At 46.4% G+C, this 18,617-nt stretch overlaps 1 protein-coding gene and 1 long non-coding RNA gene across 9 annotated transcripts in view; one reads left to right on the forward strand and one right to left on the reverse strand.

Annotated features, from left to right (window-relative positions):
* LOC147035258 (uncharacterized) overlaps positions 1-1,018 on the forward strand; it is a 3,070-nt gene extending 2,052 nt beyond the window's left edge. The window contains exons 2-3 of the long non-coding RNA XR_015061908.1: positions 667-773; positions 895-1,018. This is a non-coding gene — a long non-coding RNA (uncharacterized LOC147035258). The remainder of the gene's footprint in view (positions 1-666; positions 774-894) is intronic.
* The window catches only part of LOC147035259 (uncharacterized), a 35,115-nt gene that overhangs the window by 1,958 nt on the left and 14,540 nt on the right, over positions 1-18,617 (reverse strand). Inside the window, exons 1-5 of one of the 8 annotated variants that reach the window (XR_015061904.1) lie at positions 10,754-11,165; positions 973-1,079; positions 645-693; positions 454-530; positions 154-268 (exon numbers count right to left, since the gene is read on the reverse strand). Coding sequence is in view for 3 of the 8 variants with exons in the window: in XM_085896117.1 (XP_085752243.1) it covers positions 456-530; positions 645-750; positions 973-1,079 (288 nt within the window). In the remaining 5 variants the exon portion in view is untranslated. Of the gene's footprint in view, positions 1-134; positions 269-453; positions 531-644; positions 751-904; positions 1,080-10,334; positions 10,721-10,753; positions 11,166-18,617 lie in introns of those variants that run through there. The other 7 variants (XR_015061903.1, XR_015061901.1, XR_015061902.1 and 4 more) reach the window with 7 other exon arrangements.

Below are 18,617 nucleotides of genomic sequence, written 5' to 3' on the forward strand. Positions count from 1 at the left end.
TCTCTCAATCTCTCTATCCAGTACTCTGTAGACGTTACGAACACAATGCATTAGTTTGGGGGAAGTTATCATAAGAGGATCGAGTACAACTGAAAACGACGGCCACCACAGCGTTGTTTCCATGGAGACCGCCATGTGATCAATAAAATTTACTTCAAAAATTATAAAGTGTATTTCCAAGAATGTTCTGCAGCACATTGTCCACCGATGGAAACCCGCTGATATGATGGAAATTGGGATCTTGGAGAGAGTTACACAGAAGAAGGATCTGGGGGTGGTAAGAGAGAGGGGGGGTGAGAGGGGGGGGGTGGGAGTAAGCAAACTGCTCGGCAGCTACAGGTAAAGGTGACAGGGTTTTCGGTTGTAGTCGTCAGGGGGTAAATTATAAATCAAGAGCTAATGTTAACACGGTGTAGAAGCCTCATCCTGAATACTGCGCGTAGTTTTGCTCACCACTACTCAGGAAGGACTTGCAGGAAGGTTGATGGGTGGATTGGTCTTTGTGTGTGCATCGGTATTGAGTGTGATGACTGTGAGAGGGACGAGTCAAGGGATGGTGTGTTATTGGTGTGATATATTCTTGACCCACCCTTCTCAACACCCCCAACCCAAGAAAAAAAAAAAAAACATTCCCCCATTTTTACCTGCCACGTGGACGTCTCGCAGGTCTGTCTACAAGAGCTCCACGAGGTTCTACACACAAGGAGAGACAAAGAAATTCGACGCAGGAGGAAAATCGGCCCATCATGCCTGTGCCACATCAACAAGAAAAGGCAAAAATGTTTCATTTTTTTTTGTTTGTGGTTTCTTTTGTATTTGTTTTTGTAAATATATGTTGAAATATATATTAATACTTCGATGTACCTAATTCCAATTTTAACTGATCTCTTTCAGCTGCCACTACCTTTCCAGGGAGACCATCCCATCCCTGAGGAAAAGACCCCTTCCTTTCAAGACCCCTTCCTTCCTTACTGCAAGAGAACTTTTATATTCCAAGCGGAAGCAGCATCCGGCGTCACGTGATCACCCACGTAATCCAGATCAAGCCGCAGGAACTTCTTCACATTACGTCTCCTCTCCTTCAGAATGAAAATAAATAAATGAAAATCAATTTAAAGATTGCATTTCACTTTACAATCAACGAATGAACAATTTTTATGAACACACATAGTAGTAATAATAATAACTCGTATTAATAATAATAATAACAAACACAGAATCAAAGCACATCAAAGATTCAGTTTGTCCGGCCGTTTTACAACACGGCCTGAATGAGTAGTCTGAGGAACAGGCTCATGGAGATGTTCATCCAGCACAATAGTGGGGGGGGGGAAATGCGGGGCAAAGGAGATGTATTCGAAGGGGAAGGGGGCAAAGGAGAAACATTGAAGTGATCACCATTGCTAGTAAGAAAAGGGGAGGAAGTATCGCTGTGTTTATTTATCATCGTCAGAGTTTCCCATCCGTGGTCAATACACATAGCCAGTGTGGTTGTCCAGTTTGTTTGAAGATCGGAGATGTTGGCAATTCCTGCGGAACAAGCGGTTTCCTGCTTGGAGCACATAGGACCTAGGGGACGCATGTTTTTGTACGATTTCACCAGGAACCCATTCTCTAGTGCCAGGAAGTGGTTCCATACGGACTTGATGACCCTGAAAAGGTGGCCGCTCTCATGCTACTCGATCATGATAGAACTTCTGCCTGGTATTTTCAATGTCAAAATGCTGTTTAACCTCGTGAAAGCTGTAGGGTTTTGGTACAAGTAAGCTGCGCTTTGCAGGAAGCTTGTTACGTGGTCTTCTACCAATCAACAACTGTGCAGGGGACAAGTGTAGTCCTTGTAGGGATGTGGTGCGGTCGTCGAACAAAGCCAGATGTTTGTCCTCTGCTTTCTTCCACAATTTGCACTGCTATTTCAGCTTCACCACGAGCACAAGCAAATCGAGGGCTGGAAGTAGTTTGGTTAATGCCGGAATCAAAGCAGAACGATTCAAACACTTTGGACACCAACAAGGACGCATTGTCTCTCCTAAGACCCTCAGGTATACCATGTGTACTAAATATGGATTTTAGAGCATCAATGGTTGTGTGGCTTCTCATGTCCTTGAGCTCAAATACCTCGATCAATTTCGAATAATAATCGACAACCAAAATGTATTGTTTTGACTCAAACTCGAATAGGTCCAGGGCGACTTGGTTGAATGGTAAATCGGGAATCTGTGTCAGTATGAGCGGATCCAGAGGAAACTTACTTTGGTAATCTGCACATGTAGTGCAGTTTTTTTTTACTGCCTCTTCGATCTGTTGGTTCATTGTTGGCCACTCGAGCACTTCCCGAGCACGCTGTTTGCACTTTACAATACCAAGGTGAGAGCTATGTATGATGGAGAGCATGTGCTGACGGAGACTAGGAGGCACTACGACACGCATATCTTGACAGATATGGTAATTCCATCAGAGACACCCAACTCACTTTTTGAATCCCAGTATGGTCTCAATGGAATGGGCACTTCATTTCGATAGCTGGGCCATCCAGTGTGGATCACGTCCAACAGAAGTTGTAAATCTTGTCGAGTCTGTTCCTGCAGCTGGACATACCTCTCCTTGGTGATGGAGATGGTGTAACATGGAAACCTGCTCCAGATTGATTTCTTGTCCCAACAACTGGTGAGTCTGATAAGCATGAGACAGTTTATCTGGAAGCTGCATGTCTTTGCCACTTTTATACACTACCTCGAGATCGTAACACTGCAGATGTAACAGCATCCTCTGCAGACGTATGGGTGCAGACGGAAGAGGTTTTTTGAAAATCTCATGAAGTGGCTTGTGATCCGTAAATAGTCTGTCTTGCCAAATATGTAACAGTGGAATTTCATACAGGCATGGAGGATTGCAAGCATTTCTTTTTCAATCTGAGCATACCGTTGTTCCAGCTCCGAGAGGGATCGCGAAGTGTATGCAACCGGCTTCCCCTCCTGCATTAAGACACCACCGAGACTGCTTTGACTTGCATGGATCTCCACTGGTGCCTTCACATCATAGTATCTCAATACAAGCTGCTGACAGCAGAGATCCCATAGTTTTGGAAAGCTTGGTCCTGCCATTCTGAGATCCAATCATTGTCAGGTCAGGTCAAACTAGATCTGTGACTTGCTGCAGGTACCAAGTAAACATGTACTAACCTGTTTCATGGTTGGGTTGGTGGCGACTAAACCATCTCCCCCATCAGGTTTTCTGTTGAGGAGGGTGTATGATATGGACACCCAGCAGGATGAAGAACAAAACCTGTCAAAGGGTGGAGGAGCTCCTTGTGAGCCAATTGCCATCCATATCAGTGCCCAAATGTATCTGCGGATGTCCTCCTACAGTTGGGTTACTTTTTATGAGCAGGTTGGTGACAGGATTTTCACTGCAGCCACCGTAAAACCCTTCACTCTGCAAAACATACGAAAAGCACAATTTTTTTTTGAAAACCAACAATGTGAGAGTACCTCAGTGCAGATGCCCTCCGCAGGGCAACTCACCGGATGACGGGATTGGGGCAAAGCCTTCGGGAGCCCCAATCTTTGTTGACATGAGGAAAACCACGGGGTAACCTTCCTGGGTCAGATTGTGGTAGTGTGTAGGAGTGGTGCTGAGGTGTCGTCCACCAGACGGTGGTCTCCTTGGGTCAACCTGAGGCAGTCCCTTCAGGTGGGTGCCTGGCATGTCCACTCTCGAAGAGAGGATGATCACGTGTCTGTTATCATCTGAGCTCTCAAGCGTTTGGACATCGGTATTGGAGCACTCTCTGAGGTTCGGAGACCGGATTGTGATGAGATCATGGAGGGTGGTTACACCTACTATTGGTCTGGTCGCTCTGATGGTTACATGCTTAAGGAGTTTCTGTAGCTGTGTCCAATAAGCTGACTCCAATGATAATTGAGGTAGCACCGGTCAACGAGCATATTTTGAGACAAAGGATTCGTCACTCGTTGCGTATCATTTCCCTGGTCTCTGTATATGATCCGACAGGCGAGTGATCTTACCGTGAAGGACACATTCAATGCCACGCTCGAGTCTGTGGTTGATCAGTGCTCCAGGCGAGACACTCTTCTAGTCTTGGGAGATTTCAATGCATCGACTGTAACTGATAGGGATTGTTTGACACATGTGTTGGTCCCCATGGTTCTGGAACTGTGAACCATAATAACACTAAGTTCCTTGACTTTGCAAAAAGTCATGGACTTAGGGTGACTGGTTCATGGTTTCAGCGCTCACAGGCTCATCACTGGGCTTGGTATTCCATTGCTGGTGGTTTGGCAAAGGAGATTGACCATGTGCTCATTGATGGTCACTGGAGGATGATCCAGAACTGCCACGTTGACCAGAGTGCTCAGTTCCTCAATATTGACAACAGGCTTGTTGCAGCAACTCTGAAGTTGCAGCTTAAATGCAAGAGAATGGCACCATTCCAGCCTAGGTTGGATGTTGGCAAGCTCAAGGATGAGAGGGTAGTTGCGTTTGCAAACAGGCTGAGTGGATATTTGGAGAGGTCTATATTCTTTGGGGGATCCTGAAGAGTTGTGGAGTGCCTTCAAGACAACCGTCATCGATGTTGCCGGTGGATGTCTTGGAAGTCACCATATGGCGAAGAAGAATTTTGTCTCTCAAGGGACACTGGATGCCATTGCCCAGAGTCTCAGGGCCAGGCTGAATGGCAGAGCTGAGCTGATCAGTGAGTTGAGGCGTAAAACTGTATGTGCATTACGGGTGGACAAGGAGGCCTTTGTGCAAGGAATGTGACAGGGAAGAGCATCACCTGTGGTCAAGTGATTCTCGTTCTGCTCACAGCGGAACTCGCACATTGCATTCCTTCAAGCCCGTCCATCGGTGTACTGCAGTTAGAGCAGAGGGTGGTGGGCTTTTGACAGAGGAGTTCGAAGTGAAGGCCCACTGGGCTGGTTACTTTGAGCCGCTGTACCAGGCTGATCCACCAGCTGTTGAGTTGGATGTCAGAGGTGTTACTGTCCCTATTGCTGACCCTCCGATCAACTGCGGTCCTCCTTCATGTGTGAAAACAGACTGTGGTGAACTGCTTGAAATGGGTTAAGCTCCTGGGATTTGTGGCATCCATTCTGAACTTCTCAAGGCTGGTGGAAATGCTGTACTTGTGTCGTTGCATGTAGTTGTGTGCTCTGCCTGGAACACAGGCATCATCCCAACTGACTGAAAGAGGGACCTTGTTGTCCCCCTCTGGTAAAGGAAGGGTGATCGCCAAGACTGCAACAACGACTGAGAGGTGACGCTGCTCTCAGTGCCGGGCAAGGTCTTTGCTCGGATAATTATTGATAGGGATAGCCACCATCTTCTTGAGCAGCAGTGTCCAGAGCAATCAGCCTTCCCACGAAAGAGGTCAACGATTGACCGTATCCTTACTCTTCGGGTCCTCACTGAATGCAGGTGAGACTTTCGGCAGGGGCTGCTCGCAGCCTATGTTGATCTCTGTAAAGCGTTCGATTCAGTGAATCGGGATGCCCTCTGGAGGATTCTTGGTCTTTGTGGGGTGCCACCAAAACCTATCCATCTGATGTCTGAACTATATTCTGGTACTGAGAGTGCTGTGAGATGTGGTGATACCATCACTGACTTATTTTCAGTTTTTACTGGAGTTTGTCAGGGGTGTCTACTGGCCCCCACACTTTTCAGCTCTGGATTCTGGGGACTGTATGGACTGTATACAGGTATCGAATGGATTGGACCCACACTGTATGGACTGGATTCTGGGGAGGATGTCCGCGAGATCAAGCTGCAGCGCATCGTTTGGGAAATCCAAGATCTCTGACCTTGATTTCGCAGATGATGCAGTCATCTTTGCGGAGACTCTGGATATCCTTTTGGGGGCCCTTGTGGTGCTGAATGAGGAGTCAGAGCCCCTGGGATGATGGGTTTCCTGGGTCAAAACTAAGATCCAGGCTTTCAATGATATCTTGGATGCTGCTATCCTGTCTGTACCTGTTTCTGGTGATGATGTTGAGGTCATTCCTGGTGTTGGCTTAATTGTTAGGGTGGTGGGTTTGGGATCCTATGATCCTGAGTTCAAACCCCACTCTGCTGTTGAATTAATACCAGGTGGGGTTGACTGCCTGTCATCCTTCTGAGGTCGGCAAAATGAGTGCCAGCATGCTGGTATACTGTGTCAGAGTGGCGACCCGTCCAGGATTGTGTCCAATAGCCAAGGAGTCTGCTTCAGCAGCACCAAAGCTCTGCACAGAGTATGGCCTCAGTGGGTGTTGAGGTCACGGAGAGATTCACTTACCTTGGCAGTGATATTTACATCTCTGCTGGCTGTGAGCCAGAGGTCGACAGACGTCTTGGGTCAGGCCTGGGGAGTTGTGGATTCACTGGATCATGGGGTGTGGTGCTCCCTGTACCTGTGCGGGAGGACGAAAGTCCGAGTCTTCAGGTCCTCGGTGCTTCCAGTTTTGCTCTACGGATGTGAGACTTGAACTCTGACCAGGGTTCTGAGAAGGAGACTTATTCCCTTTGGTACCAGGTCTCTTCGGAGAATCCTTGGCTATCGCTGGTCAGACTTTGTGTTTAACGAGCAGTTTCTGAGAGAGACTCAAATAAGATTTGTTACCTGCATAGTACGTGAGCATCAGCTGCGGCAGTATGGACATGTGGCTCGTTTTCCTAACGCAGATCCTGCTCACCAGATTCTCTCAGCGAGGTAGTCTCGTGCGTGGAGGAGGCCAATGGACCGACTGCATGCCTCGTGGGTGCAGCAGATTCATCAACATCTCAAGGTTGACCTCTCATGATTTGCTTTAAAATGCTGTCATGATCTCAATCTCGTCCTGCAATCAATATATCGTCCATGATCACTGTGGCTCCTAAAATGCCATCCAGCATTTGATCCATGATCTGCACATTTCAATCTAAATGGTAGCCTCAGCCAACGAAAACGATCAAACATTGTATTGAAGGTCATCAGTTTTGACGACTCATTCAGGAAAATCTGTAGAAACCGACTCTTTGCATCCAATACTGAGAATAAGTTGGCTTTTGGTATGTTGGAGACCACCTCTTCAAGGGATAATGTTCACATTTAATGGCCTTGTTGAGATCTCTGGGATCCAAACATATTCTTAGCTTGCCATTGCGAACTACAGCTACCATTGAGCTAACACACTAGGTTAGCTCCTCCACCGGAGTTATGAAGCCGTTATCCACCATCTTGTTCAATTGCTCGATGATCTTAGGCATTAGCGCAGCAGGTTGCCAACGTACAGCATGTACAACCCCATTGGCTGTTGGGTGTATTTTGATTCGGTTGACCCCTGGTAGGGTACCTGAAGTATCATGATATTGGGAAAATCTCATAGCTCTGGGGGAACCGATTCATCATCTGCTGACTGAATCCTTGCCAAGGAACTCCGTCGAGCAACGAGGCCAAGGTTCTTAGCGGTCTCCCCCGATATCACGTTCTCCTGATCCAGATTGACCAGCTCGGATGAAGCTATTACGGACCTCCCCTCAAATTCCAGGGAAAGATCCATGGAAGCAATTGGCCAAATGATGTGGTTTCAGTAAGTTCTGAGATTTTCAAAGATTACCAGTTAACACTGAACTTCACAAGTCTAAGAGAACCTTGAGTGTAAGTATACTGCACCTTGCCCCTGTATTAATATGGAAGGTAATGTTTGCAATGCTGGAAGGTAATGTCTGGAACCATTTGTCCTCTTATCTGCCAGAGTGCCGATGTTGTCAACCTTGTATATTCGAAGAACCTCCGAATTGCCTTCAGGTAGTTGTTTCTGTTTTGTCCAGCATCGACGAGGAGTGTTTTGTCCAGTCGGTGTCAGCTACGTCAGACCAACATCCAATGGTTTGGGCGTTTGCAATAGGAACAGCCGGAGCCGACTGCAGGACATTTCCCTTGGTTACACAAATGTCGCTCATCCTTGCCACATTTAACGTATGGTTTAAATGCTTGCAGCTGCGATGACGAAGCACAATACTTGGGTTGCAATTTGCTCTGAGCCATGATAGCTCACACTCCAAGTTTGTAGTTATCTTCATTCCGCACGATGTGGATTTGTTTGCGAGACACCTCAAACTGTTGTCCAATTTCCAGAGCCTTTGCTGGTGACGGTCCTTCACCTTGATCCGGTAACCTTTCCTGCACCCTGGATTCAAAAATGCCATCAATGATCGCATCTATCAGAATGTCCTCGGGATCAGCATACTCGCAGTCCATAAGAATAATCCTCAGGTCCTTTACAAAGTTACCAAAGGTCTCCTCATTCTTTTGTTCCCATTATTTGAGCCAGTGCCGGGCGATCCGCTTGTTCTTTCTTGGTCGCACATATGTTTCAAAACGATCGAGTACCTTGTTGGGATCATCTTTCTCGGTCTCCTCCCTTATGAATGTTTTATAAACCTCATGGCCATGAGCACCAATCCACGTGCCCAGCCATCTGCCTTTTTGCTCTGGGTTTAGCTCTGATCTAAAGTTTAGTTTCGAAACGAACTGAACGTAGTCTCGAAACCGAGTGAATTCTCCAAATAAATCCGCTGCATCCCAATCAATAGTCGGGTATTCAAAGTTCGGAAACCCAATACCGTACTTATGGATGGTCGTTTGTAAGAAAGCAGCAAGTCTGGTTAACTTCTTACACCATGTAAGATAACTGGTTTTTATTCCAAGGCTTAGCAGCATCGGTCTCGTGAGATCACACGCGTGATCCAGATTGAGCCGCAGCAACTGCTTTGCATTACACTTACTACCTACCGCCTTAATCCTTCTCTTATTTATTCTTTATTTATTTGTTTTTTTCCAAATTGTTTTTGTGTTGTTGTTTTTCTGGTTCGTTTTGGGAGTATATTTTTGAAATGTGCACCCATTGGTCAGACAGCTGCCGGACCCCACCCACATTTGCCTCGTCCCACCATGGCACAAAGATGAAATTATATGGCCGCCATCTTGGTTTTGTGGTCGGTTTAAGACATCAGGCTTGTAGGCCTCTGCCGATTATACACTGTCCGGGTTTGTTGCATCAAATTTCCATTGACTTTGTTTGGGTCGATCACGATGAGGGACCCCAAATAATCTAATCAATGTCTAAAAAAACATATTAGTAAGATTTAATCAAGCCCACGTGCACTCCCTAAAAAAATACCATTATGTAATTTTTGAACGGCCCCGTATTGGGGTTAAACACTCTGTGACCGTGTGACGAATCAGCTCGTTCTGATATAACCGTGGTGGAGGCTGACATGGATAAAAGGTGTCAAGTTAATATTTTTAATAGAGCATTAAATGTGTTTCTCCAATTGCGCTGTTCATCTTTGAAGAGTGCTTTAAATGCACGTCTCCAAATCGGGCCGTCATCAGATTTTTTTTGAATGTTGTGACCACAGTCACGGTCATTCTTGTTTATCACTAACGATAGTTCTTTTTCTGAACGGACCACCATTGTCGATAAGGTAAACACGTACCACAATTGTCACGGTCCACATCATCACGTTTTGTTGAATTCCCCTTTCTACCAAAACACACTCCAAAAAAATTACTCATTTGAGGTGAGACATCTTCACACCTGCTGGAGATGGGTGCCCTGCGAGAAGCTAGTTCATTTTGAAAGTAAACACACCACGATGGACAACTTTTCAAAAAAAGGACACTTTTGGGAAGGAACAATGGATGAATGAGGGACAAAATGAATTCCCTCTTTTAATAACTACCATGTCCTTGGGTTCTGCTGGAGTAGGACGTTTGATCCAACCAGGATGAAGTTCCATCACAATCAGCTGGTCATCATCTATTATATAAATATATATCCAATCCATCTTATCTCACAGACCGTTGGATCGCCATTCTTGTATTTACTTGGGCAAATAGACCCATCTCCAAATTTAGCAGGGCATTCGTTTGTAATTTGGCCAGGAGTACTGGCAATAACTTACCAACTCTTCCTTAAAAGACATCGAACGATCTTCAATATCTGCTACAAACTCATGCTCGCAAGCAGGACACCCAGCTTAACTTATATCCAAGAATGGCACACTTTGTGTGATGCAACTCCCTGCCTGCGAATACCAATCCAACAGTTCATAGTCAGGTTGTGAATCAAACTCAAACTAGGCAGCTGACAAGTAAATGAGTTTAATGTGCACCATCCTCCCAGACTCAACTACCTACAACAAAACTTTACACACAAGTAAATGCAGGTTGGTGGAGGCTACTTTGTCCATTCAGCCCATTAAATCTCCACATTTCCTTCATCCCAGCGACACACCATCTCCATTGCTCCCCATTATCATTGTATTCCCATACTCTCCCGTATTACCTCTGCCACCGAAGGTGGATGGAGGTTATGGTTTCATTATCTCCGGTTCTGGTTCTTGAGTGACGTTGATGGTTCCTTCAGGGTCTCTGCCGACTTTCTCAAGGATAAGTTTCTGGTCGCTTTTTGTCACGTTTTTACTGTTGTTTTGTTATCTGCGTGTTCACTGTGTGTTCCCAGTTTGGTCTTGTGTTAAAACTTGTGCTATTTTGTGAGTTTTCTTCGATCTTGTCGTATCGGGTTTCCTTGAGGCCTACCCTTCTTCCAATCCGTGTGCAAGATCGTGTTTGTTGTATTTTCAACTTATCACCTTCAGTTTATATTTTCTCCAAAATCCCTCCACCACTCTTTCAATTCCTCCCAACTATACCCTCTGTTTCATGTCTTAAAATATAAAAAATAAAAATCTTTTCCCTTCTCACCTTACACCTCCCGGAACCACGAGACTTCCTCTACCTCCTCTTCTTCTACTTCCTTCTTTTTGCCATTCCACCTTTCCAATCCCACTTTGATCATGAAGGTATTCACCATACACCTTCATGATATTTTCTTCAAACTTTTTCCTTTACTGTGTCCACCTCTTCAGCAATCTTCAAAAAAAAAAAAAGGTCTTTTACAATGTTTCAACTTCTTCCTTTTGCCTTGTTCTTCAAAAGTCCGAGTTTAATTCAACCTATCTTTCATCCCGTGTCTAAAAAATTCCATTTGTTACATCATTTCCTTTCTCCATCCTCTCAATTCTCTTGAACTCCATCCCTCCACCAACGTATTTCATTTGACCAACAATTATTTTAAATCCCATTTTGCAATGCACGTTCATGTTCCACAAATCGTTCTTTTTTTCTAACTTCAGTGCAAATTCACCCCACCTCCTCAAATCTACCTCCTCCCCTGTTATACCCCATCCCTACTGCTCCCAACTTGCCCCTCCCCCATCCTACCTCCTCTCTTAGCACCTCTCCACTGCCCTCTGCTTTACTATCAGCTCCTCCTCAGGTGTCTCAAACTGTATGGTTTTCAAACATCTGTTTGCTCCATTTCAACCAAACAAATATCTCATTCTCTCATTCAGTACACTCTTCAATATCTCAAACATGCTCTTTCTTTCCTCTCATCATACCTTCCCCTCTTCCCACCCCCTCGTATCTTGTTCTTCCCACCCCCTCGTATCTTGTTCTTCCCCTTGCCCGCTCCCATTTTTACCATACCACGACCCAGTCTCATCCTTCCCCTCTCCCTACCCTTCCCTTCTCATTTACCTGCTCTCATCTCCCCTCCCTCTCAAATCAGCCACCTCCTCCCTCTTCAAAGCAAACTTCACTTCCCCACCCCCATGCCCCCAAGCTTCCCCCTCACCCTTCTCCATGAATTCTCCCCTCTCACCCGTCTTCCTCAAATTTCCCCCCCTTCAAATTCCTCGCTCCCCATTCAAATCTCCTTCCTCACTCCCCCTACTAAAAGCTGCCTCCCCCTCTTCCCATCCCTTCAATTCTTGTTCCTCTCCCTGGCCACTCGCATCTTTACCTTACCACTACCCAGTCACATCCTCCCCCTCTCCCCACCCCTCCCTTCTCCCCCCTCCCCCATGACCGCGTCTGCTTTCGTTTCCCCTACCTCTCAAAGCTTCCCTGTCACCCTCCCTCTCAAATCAGCCACCTACTCCCTCTTCAAAGCAAACTTCATTCTCTTCCCCTCCAAGCATCCCCCTCACCTTTCTGAAAAGCTCCCCGCACATCTTTCACCTTTAATTCTCCCCTCTTACTCTTCTCCCTCACTCATCCTTCTCAAGGTTGCTCCCCCACTCACATCCACAAAGCTGCCTCCTCCCCACCAACGTTCTCTCTTCCAACTCATTCTTCCACATCCTCCAATCTCATCGAAAACTCTCTCTTCCTCATATGCGGTGACTTCAATTTGCATCATGCCACTTGGCTAGGTGTGGGTACCTCTCTCACCTGTCGAAGCACTTCAGCAAATGTCTTCTGTGACTCAATGACACTGCCAATCTGTAAACTTCTCGACCCGGATCTCAACCAATGGTACTCCATCTCTTCTGGATTTGATTTTGATAAATCTCCCTGCTAATGTCTGCTGTTCTTCTCTGCTCCAATCGATTCATCTGACCATATTCTTGTTCAAGTGGTCATCTCTCTGGCTGTTATTAGAGAACCACCTCAGTGCCGACGAGTCTGGCATTTCACTCAGGTTGACTGGCAGGGTCTCCAAGAAGCCATCAAACTTCTAGACTGGTCTCCCATTTCTACTCTCCCCAACATCAACTCATGCTGGGAATTCTTTCAAAGAAATTTGCTCTCCCTCATGCACAGATTTATCTCATCATCTTCAGTTGTCCGATCCTTCCTCCCGCCCATGGTACGCTGAAGCTTGTGGAGAGGAAGTTGTCCTGAAACAACTTGCCTTAACCTCATGGAACGCAAATTCAACTGAAGGCAATCTCAGTTCCTTCCACAAAGGTCGGAACAAGCATGTATCTACCCTGAGGAGAGCCAGGAAACAAACATCTTTCTAATCTCAAGTCTGGACTCTCAAGCCAATCTACCTCCTCCAAATCCTGGGGGTCTGGTTACCTCCACCACTGAAGGTGAAGGTGGTTATGTTTTCACCCCTCTCTGTCTGTTTGTACGATTGTGTGCAGGATGTCTCAAAAAGTTGTGGATGGATTCGGATGAAACTTGGTGGACAGGTTGGGTGTGACCACGACAAATTGATTAGATTTTGGTGAAATTCTGAATCTCCAACTGGATACGAGAATTATTTAATTCTTAAAGGGATTGTTCACCATTGAGATTTTCGGCCAAAATCGATGTCTATTGTGTTACGGTTGCGGGGGTAGATGGAGGAATTTCATGGGAAAGTTAGGATTGAATATTGTTGGTTGGTCCGTGGTCGTGTAGGAGACATCTCAATGTAATTAAGTAGGAAGACTGAGTTTTAGTGTTACGTGTCACCACACGGTGGGTGGTGCGGTGTTAGATAGGAATTAAGGATAAGTTCCCCCAGTATGTGATTGCCCCCCTGTGACCTAGTCCTCTGCTTCTGTATTTACAAGCCAACCAGGAAAAAGTACGTTTTTATAATAACCACAATGATAAGCTAGCCAGGCGTGCCGAGCAGGCAGAGGCCCTGCCTTCCCGGGTTTTGTGTGAGCAAGCCATGCCCCGGAGGTGGAACAGTTGTTCGGTGTGACGTCAGAGAGAGATCAGGAGTGCACGAGTGAGGGACACACATGGTCGAGAGAGAACGTAGCTAGGAGATGGTCTGTAAGAACAGGGTTTTACGGCTGGCTTTCCTTCGACACATGAATAAGACGGCACGATTATCGCATTCGTGCTGAGGCGAATTGGCTCGCGTGCTGAGCAAGAAGCTGCCAATTGGCTCTTGGTTGGGTCATGAGAGACGGACCCCAAAGCCTCGTGTATATCGGTGAGGACGATTGACACATGAAGAAGCTGCACGACAGTCGGTGAGCCTTAGTGTTGAAGACTGCTCACAAATTGCCTAACGAACGTGTCTGCTGCAAGAGAGTGGCTTGGGGCCATTTTGCGTGCATCCACATGTGTAAGACGAAGCGCTTCAATTCCAAGTTCCATAAAGACCATCTATGGACCAAGTTAAGACAAGTGCCAGAATAAACGGAGGATTTGCTTTATTTCATTTCCCCTTGTCTGTATTCAAGTCTTTACGCTTAATTTATCTCACGATCATTATTACATCTGAATTATTGTCCTTAGTAAATATTTGTCGATTTTCATTAAATCCCGTGTTTATTTTAAGTTGACGTGTCCATGGATTTATCATGGGGCTCAAATATAACTCCCCCCTGTGCTGTGCTTCCCCGTGCCTCCGTCGCTCCGTCATTGCACCTTTCCCCTCAAGCGCGTTGTAATCTCCAAGTAGCAACGTATCCGCATCCTAAGGAAAACCGCTCGGCAATCTGGACTGGTGGTGTTAACTGCCCATTACCACAATTTGGTTCGTGGGGGATTAACATAACCACCAGCACCACGACAATAGCATGATATTTCAAAAATGTATTGGGCCCGATACGTAAATCATGGATCAGGAATTACATGGCGGAGGTATGTGCTCTATATCAAGTGCCCTTCCAGTTAAGTATGTTTGTGGTGTATGTTCCCCCTCCATCCCCACCCTCACCTAAAATGGCTGCACAGCTGACATTGCATGCAAAAAGGCTGAATGCCTAAACACTGTTTGCTTCTAAATCTCGTGTCCCAAACCCATCGCTTTCTGTACTCACCTGACCAGTCACATCCAGCTGTTCCTTGACTCTGTGTCCTTTTCTCCTGATGAGTTGGAGAGCTTGCTGTCAAACCTCGACTGATTCTGCAACCGGTTCGCACTGCATCAACCCACGTGTCCGAAAAACCTGCTCTGCTGGTCTTGCTTGCCGTTTTCTTTGCTCAAGGTGTTCCGCCATCTGCTTGAAAATCAGCAAACATTACTGCCCTGCATAAAAATGGTGCAAAAACAGATCCCTGCAACTACAGACCAATCAGCCTTCTCCCAATCACCAGCAACGTCATGGAATCCATCATAGCTTCCGACATTAAATCTTTCCTCTTCTCCAATCATCAATTTGGATTCAGACCAGGTCACTCTATCCTGGACTTGTGGTTATGCTTTCCCAACAATTGATGGAGGTCCTAAATGCCAAACATAAGATCAGAGACATCTCCCAAGACATACAGGCAGCCCGCACTGTCAGGCAGCTTTCGATACAGTCAGGCAGCCCGCACTGCTCACCAAACTCTCTTCTTATGGTAACCAAGGCAATCTCCACACATGGCATGCGGACTTCCTTTCCTGTCACAGTCAATGGCTCTCCATGGCTCTTAATGGCACTCTCTCATCGACTCTTCCTGTCCAGCCTGGAGTTCCTCAAGGCAGTTTTCTGGGCCCTGTGCTTTTCCTGGTTTTCATCAATGATCTCTCCGACTCTCTGGAAAATCCTCTTTATCTCTTTGCTGATGACTCCACCCTCTGCCATACCATCTCTCATCCCTCTGATCAGTAGGCAGCAACCTTTTCACTCTCTGCCGACATGGATGAAATCAAAAGCTAGTCAAACACTTGGAACATGTCTTTCAATCCTGTCAAATCTCACACCCTCACCATGCCTCTCCACAGCACCATCTGGAACCCCCCATCCCTGCCCATCTACTTTCTCAACAGCCCTCTTGAAGTCTTCATTCAAGCTTTTGGGCCTCACTATCTGCCATGTTATTACCTGGGAAAGCCACATTTCTAAGCTGGCCTCCAAAGCCAGTTGCCGATTGGGCATCCTTCATCATGCAAAGTCCTTCCTTGGTCCACCTGAGCTCCTAATCACACACACAAAGCTTTCAACCACAGCCTGATGAAATACTGCTCTCCCCTCTGGGGTGGTGCTCCTGCCTCACACCCAGCTTGGATTAATGCTGTGGAACCAAGGCTTTAAGGATCATTGGTATGTCCCACAACAAAGCCGAGTCTTTGGGTCTCTCACTCTCACCGCAGGCAAGTCGGAGATCTTTCTGTCTTCTACCGTCTCGTCTCCAGCCTTGCTCCCCCTGTGCCCTGCCCCCCCCTGCCCATATTTCAGCATGGCGCTCAATGTCCGCCAAAAACCCCCTTCTGCTAAAACTACCAAAATCAGGAATCACTGCTCACAGTCACTTTTGCAATCCTCTTTTTTCCACCTCAGGAACAAACTCCCACTCCTCACTTCAGGTCTTCAAAACAGCTGTTCATGACCATCTCATATCATTCCCCATCCCTCTGCTCTCCCCTCTGGGCTGGTGCTCCTGCCTCCCACCTTTCTCAGCTTCACGCTGTGGAAACCAAGGCATTTCGGATCATTGGCATCTCCCGCAATAAGGCTCAGTCTTTGGGCCTCTCACTCTCTCACCGCAGGCACGTTGGTGGTCTTTCTGTCTTCTACTGTCTCCTCTCCAGTCTACTCCCCCCCCCCCCCCCGTTCTCTCTGCGACTTGTCCCCACAACATTTAACATTTCCGCAGGGCGCTAAAGGTCCGCCAACAACCCCCTTCTGGTAAAACCACCAAAATCACGACTCACTGCTCAGCTTCACTCTTTCATTCCTCTTTTTTCCCGCCTTTGGAATAAACTTCCTCACTCTATTCTTTCCCATTCTTCCCTCCAGGCTTTCAAAACAGCGGTTCACCACCACCTCTTATCATCCCCCATCCAAATCCTTGATCTTTTCTACCCCTGTTAATCCACACCAAGCCCACCTCTTTCAAATTCCTTGCCTTCCTTCCTGAAAGTCCCTGTAATGTCCATCTTGTATTCCCCATGTTCTCCGCCTCATCCCTCTCCCTTCCACAGATCTAATGTCTCTGTTCTCCACCGTTTTGTCCTTCCCACTCCCGCCCCTCTTGTCTAATGCCCCCCTTACTGTGTGTCAGCTCTCATACGAGCCTCGACAAGGTATACAAAATAAATAAATAAATCCAAAACGACGATCTTTTATACCCCCGTTAATTCCACTCCAAATCCATCTCCTTCAAATTCTGTTTTCCTTCCTGAAAGTCTCTGAAGTGTACATCTTGTTTAGCCTGTGTACCCCGCTCCATCCCTCTCCCTTCCACAAATCTCCTAATGTCTCTGTTCCCCACTGTTTTATGTTTCTCTCTCCTAACCCCGTCTCCTGCTCCCCTTGAAATATGTTCTGTGTGTTAGTTCTTCTACAATACTCGACAATGTATACAAAAACCCGTCTGTTTGTGAACAAAATATTGTTGTGGGCCGGGTATCGGCAACGAGCACGGCCGCTAAGTGGAGCAGTAGAGTCACTCCACCGAACACCCGGAATTCAGATCGTTACCCTCGGATAACTCCGAGGGTACGGGTCCCTTACAGGACCGTGAATCGTCAATAAATCAACCATGTGGTACAGGGTTATTTGCCAAACTTCAAAATACCTAGAGGCCCACGTGGTGAACTACCGAGTATTCGCACCCTCGACGGGGCTCGAACGGGATGAGTCGTTTCCGTGCTCGACCCGTGCGTAACCTGAGCGGATGGTTACCGAGGTCCGGTCGGTCCAAATGCACATAACTATGGCAACAACGGCCTTTTTTAATTCCCCAACACGCACTGTGTTAAAACAATTGAGAAAACACAGAAACGAGCTGATACATTCAACAAATGGATATTTATTTACAATAGGTGGGGAAGGAACACTTAAAGGGCAGAGTTATCAGACTATAAGAAATGCAGTATGTACAAGGCAAAAAACACTTAACAGTTCCTACTTAAAGACGGGTCCACAGACAGACGCACACCCAAAAGAAACGGACACAAAATGGTCTTTACTATCCCTTCGGCTCGGAGGGAAGTTGAGCTGAGGGATGAGAACGTGGCAGGCTACCTGGCAGCGAGCGCGCGGCTGGGCGTTCACCCCCCTCCCGGAGTTCCGTTCGCCAGAAGACGGACCAGGGCCGCCAGAAGCAGACCAGCGCCAGCGACGAGATGTCCTCAGACCAGTGCCAGCGACGAGATGTCAAGCGAACCAGAACACGTGCTCGAGAAGACAGGGTGCAGATTGTTTGTTCTCTGTTCCTTCGTGGTCTTCTCGGGCACCATTCCTCGTGGTGTGTATATTATATATATATATATATATATATATATATATATATATATATATATATATATATATATATATATATATATATATATATATATATATATATACAATATATGCGTGGCCTGTGCCTATTGGTCGACTGTCAGGGAACTCGCTCGCATCTGCCTGATTGGGCGAGAGAGACGTCAGGTCCTCGTAAACTCCGCCCATGTACGTGCTGACACGCACGTAGGCAATGGCGTCGGTGTAGGATGGTGGGAGGAAGCGAAGGCAGATGTCGTCGGTGTTGTGGTTGTTATAAAAATCCTAACTATCAAAATAACTTTGCAGCGCATGTATGTAATTCCCATTAGACACAGGTAGGGGGCCCTAACTAGAAACACACACTTATAGAAATAACTAAGCTATGGGGGCGGCTGTCTGTCTGTGTGCACAAGGCTTCCAGATTCGTAACAATATCTCAAAAAAAAAAAAAACGTGTACGAATTTGCACGAAATTTGGTGGAGAGCTTGGGTATGTGATAAGGACGAAATTATTACATTTTGGTGATGATCCTCATCTGGATTTGAGAATTTTTAAAGTTATTTTTTTTACCATCGAGTGATGGGGCAAAAAACAACATGTGGCAGGTTATCTCAAAAAGTTGGATGAGACA

The sequence above is a fragment of the Eptatretus burgeri genome, chromosome 1, assembly GCF_056783735.1.
Source record: "Eptatretus burgeri isolate ZD-2024b chromosome 1, Ebu_testis_v1, whole genome shotgun sequence".
NCBI classification, from domain to species: Eukaryota; Metazoa; Chordata; class Myxini; order Myxiniformes; family Myxinidae; genus Eptatretus; species Eptatretus burgeri.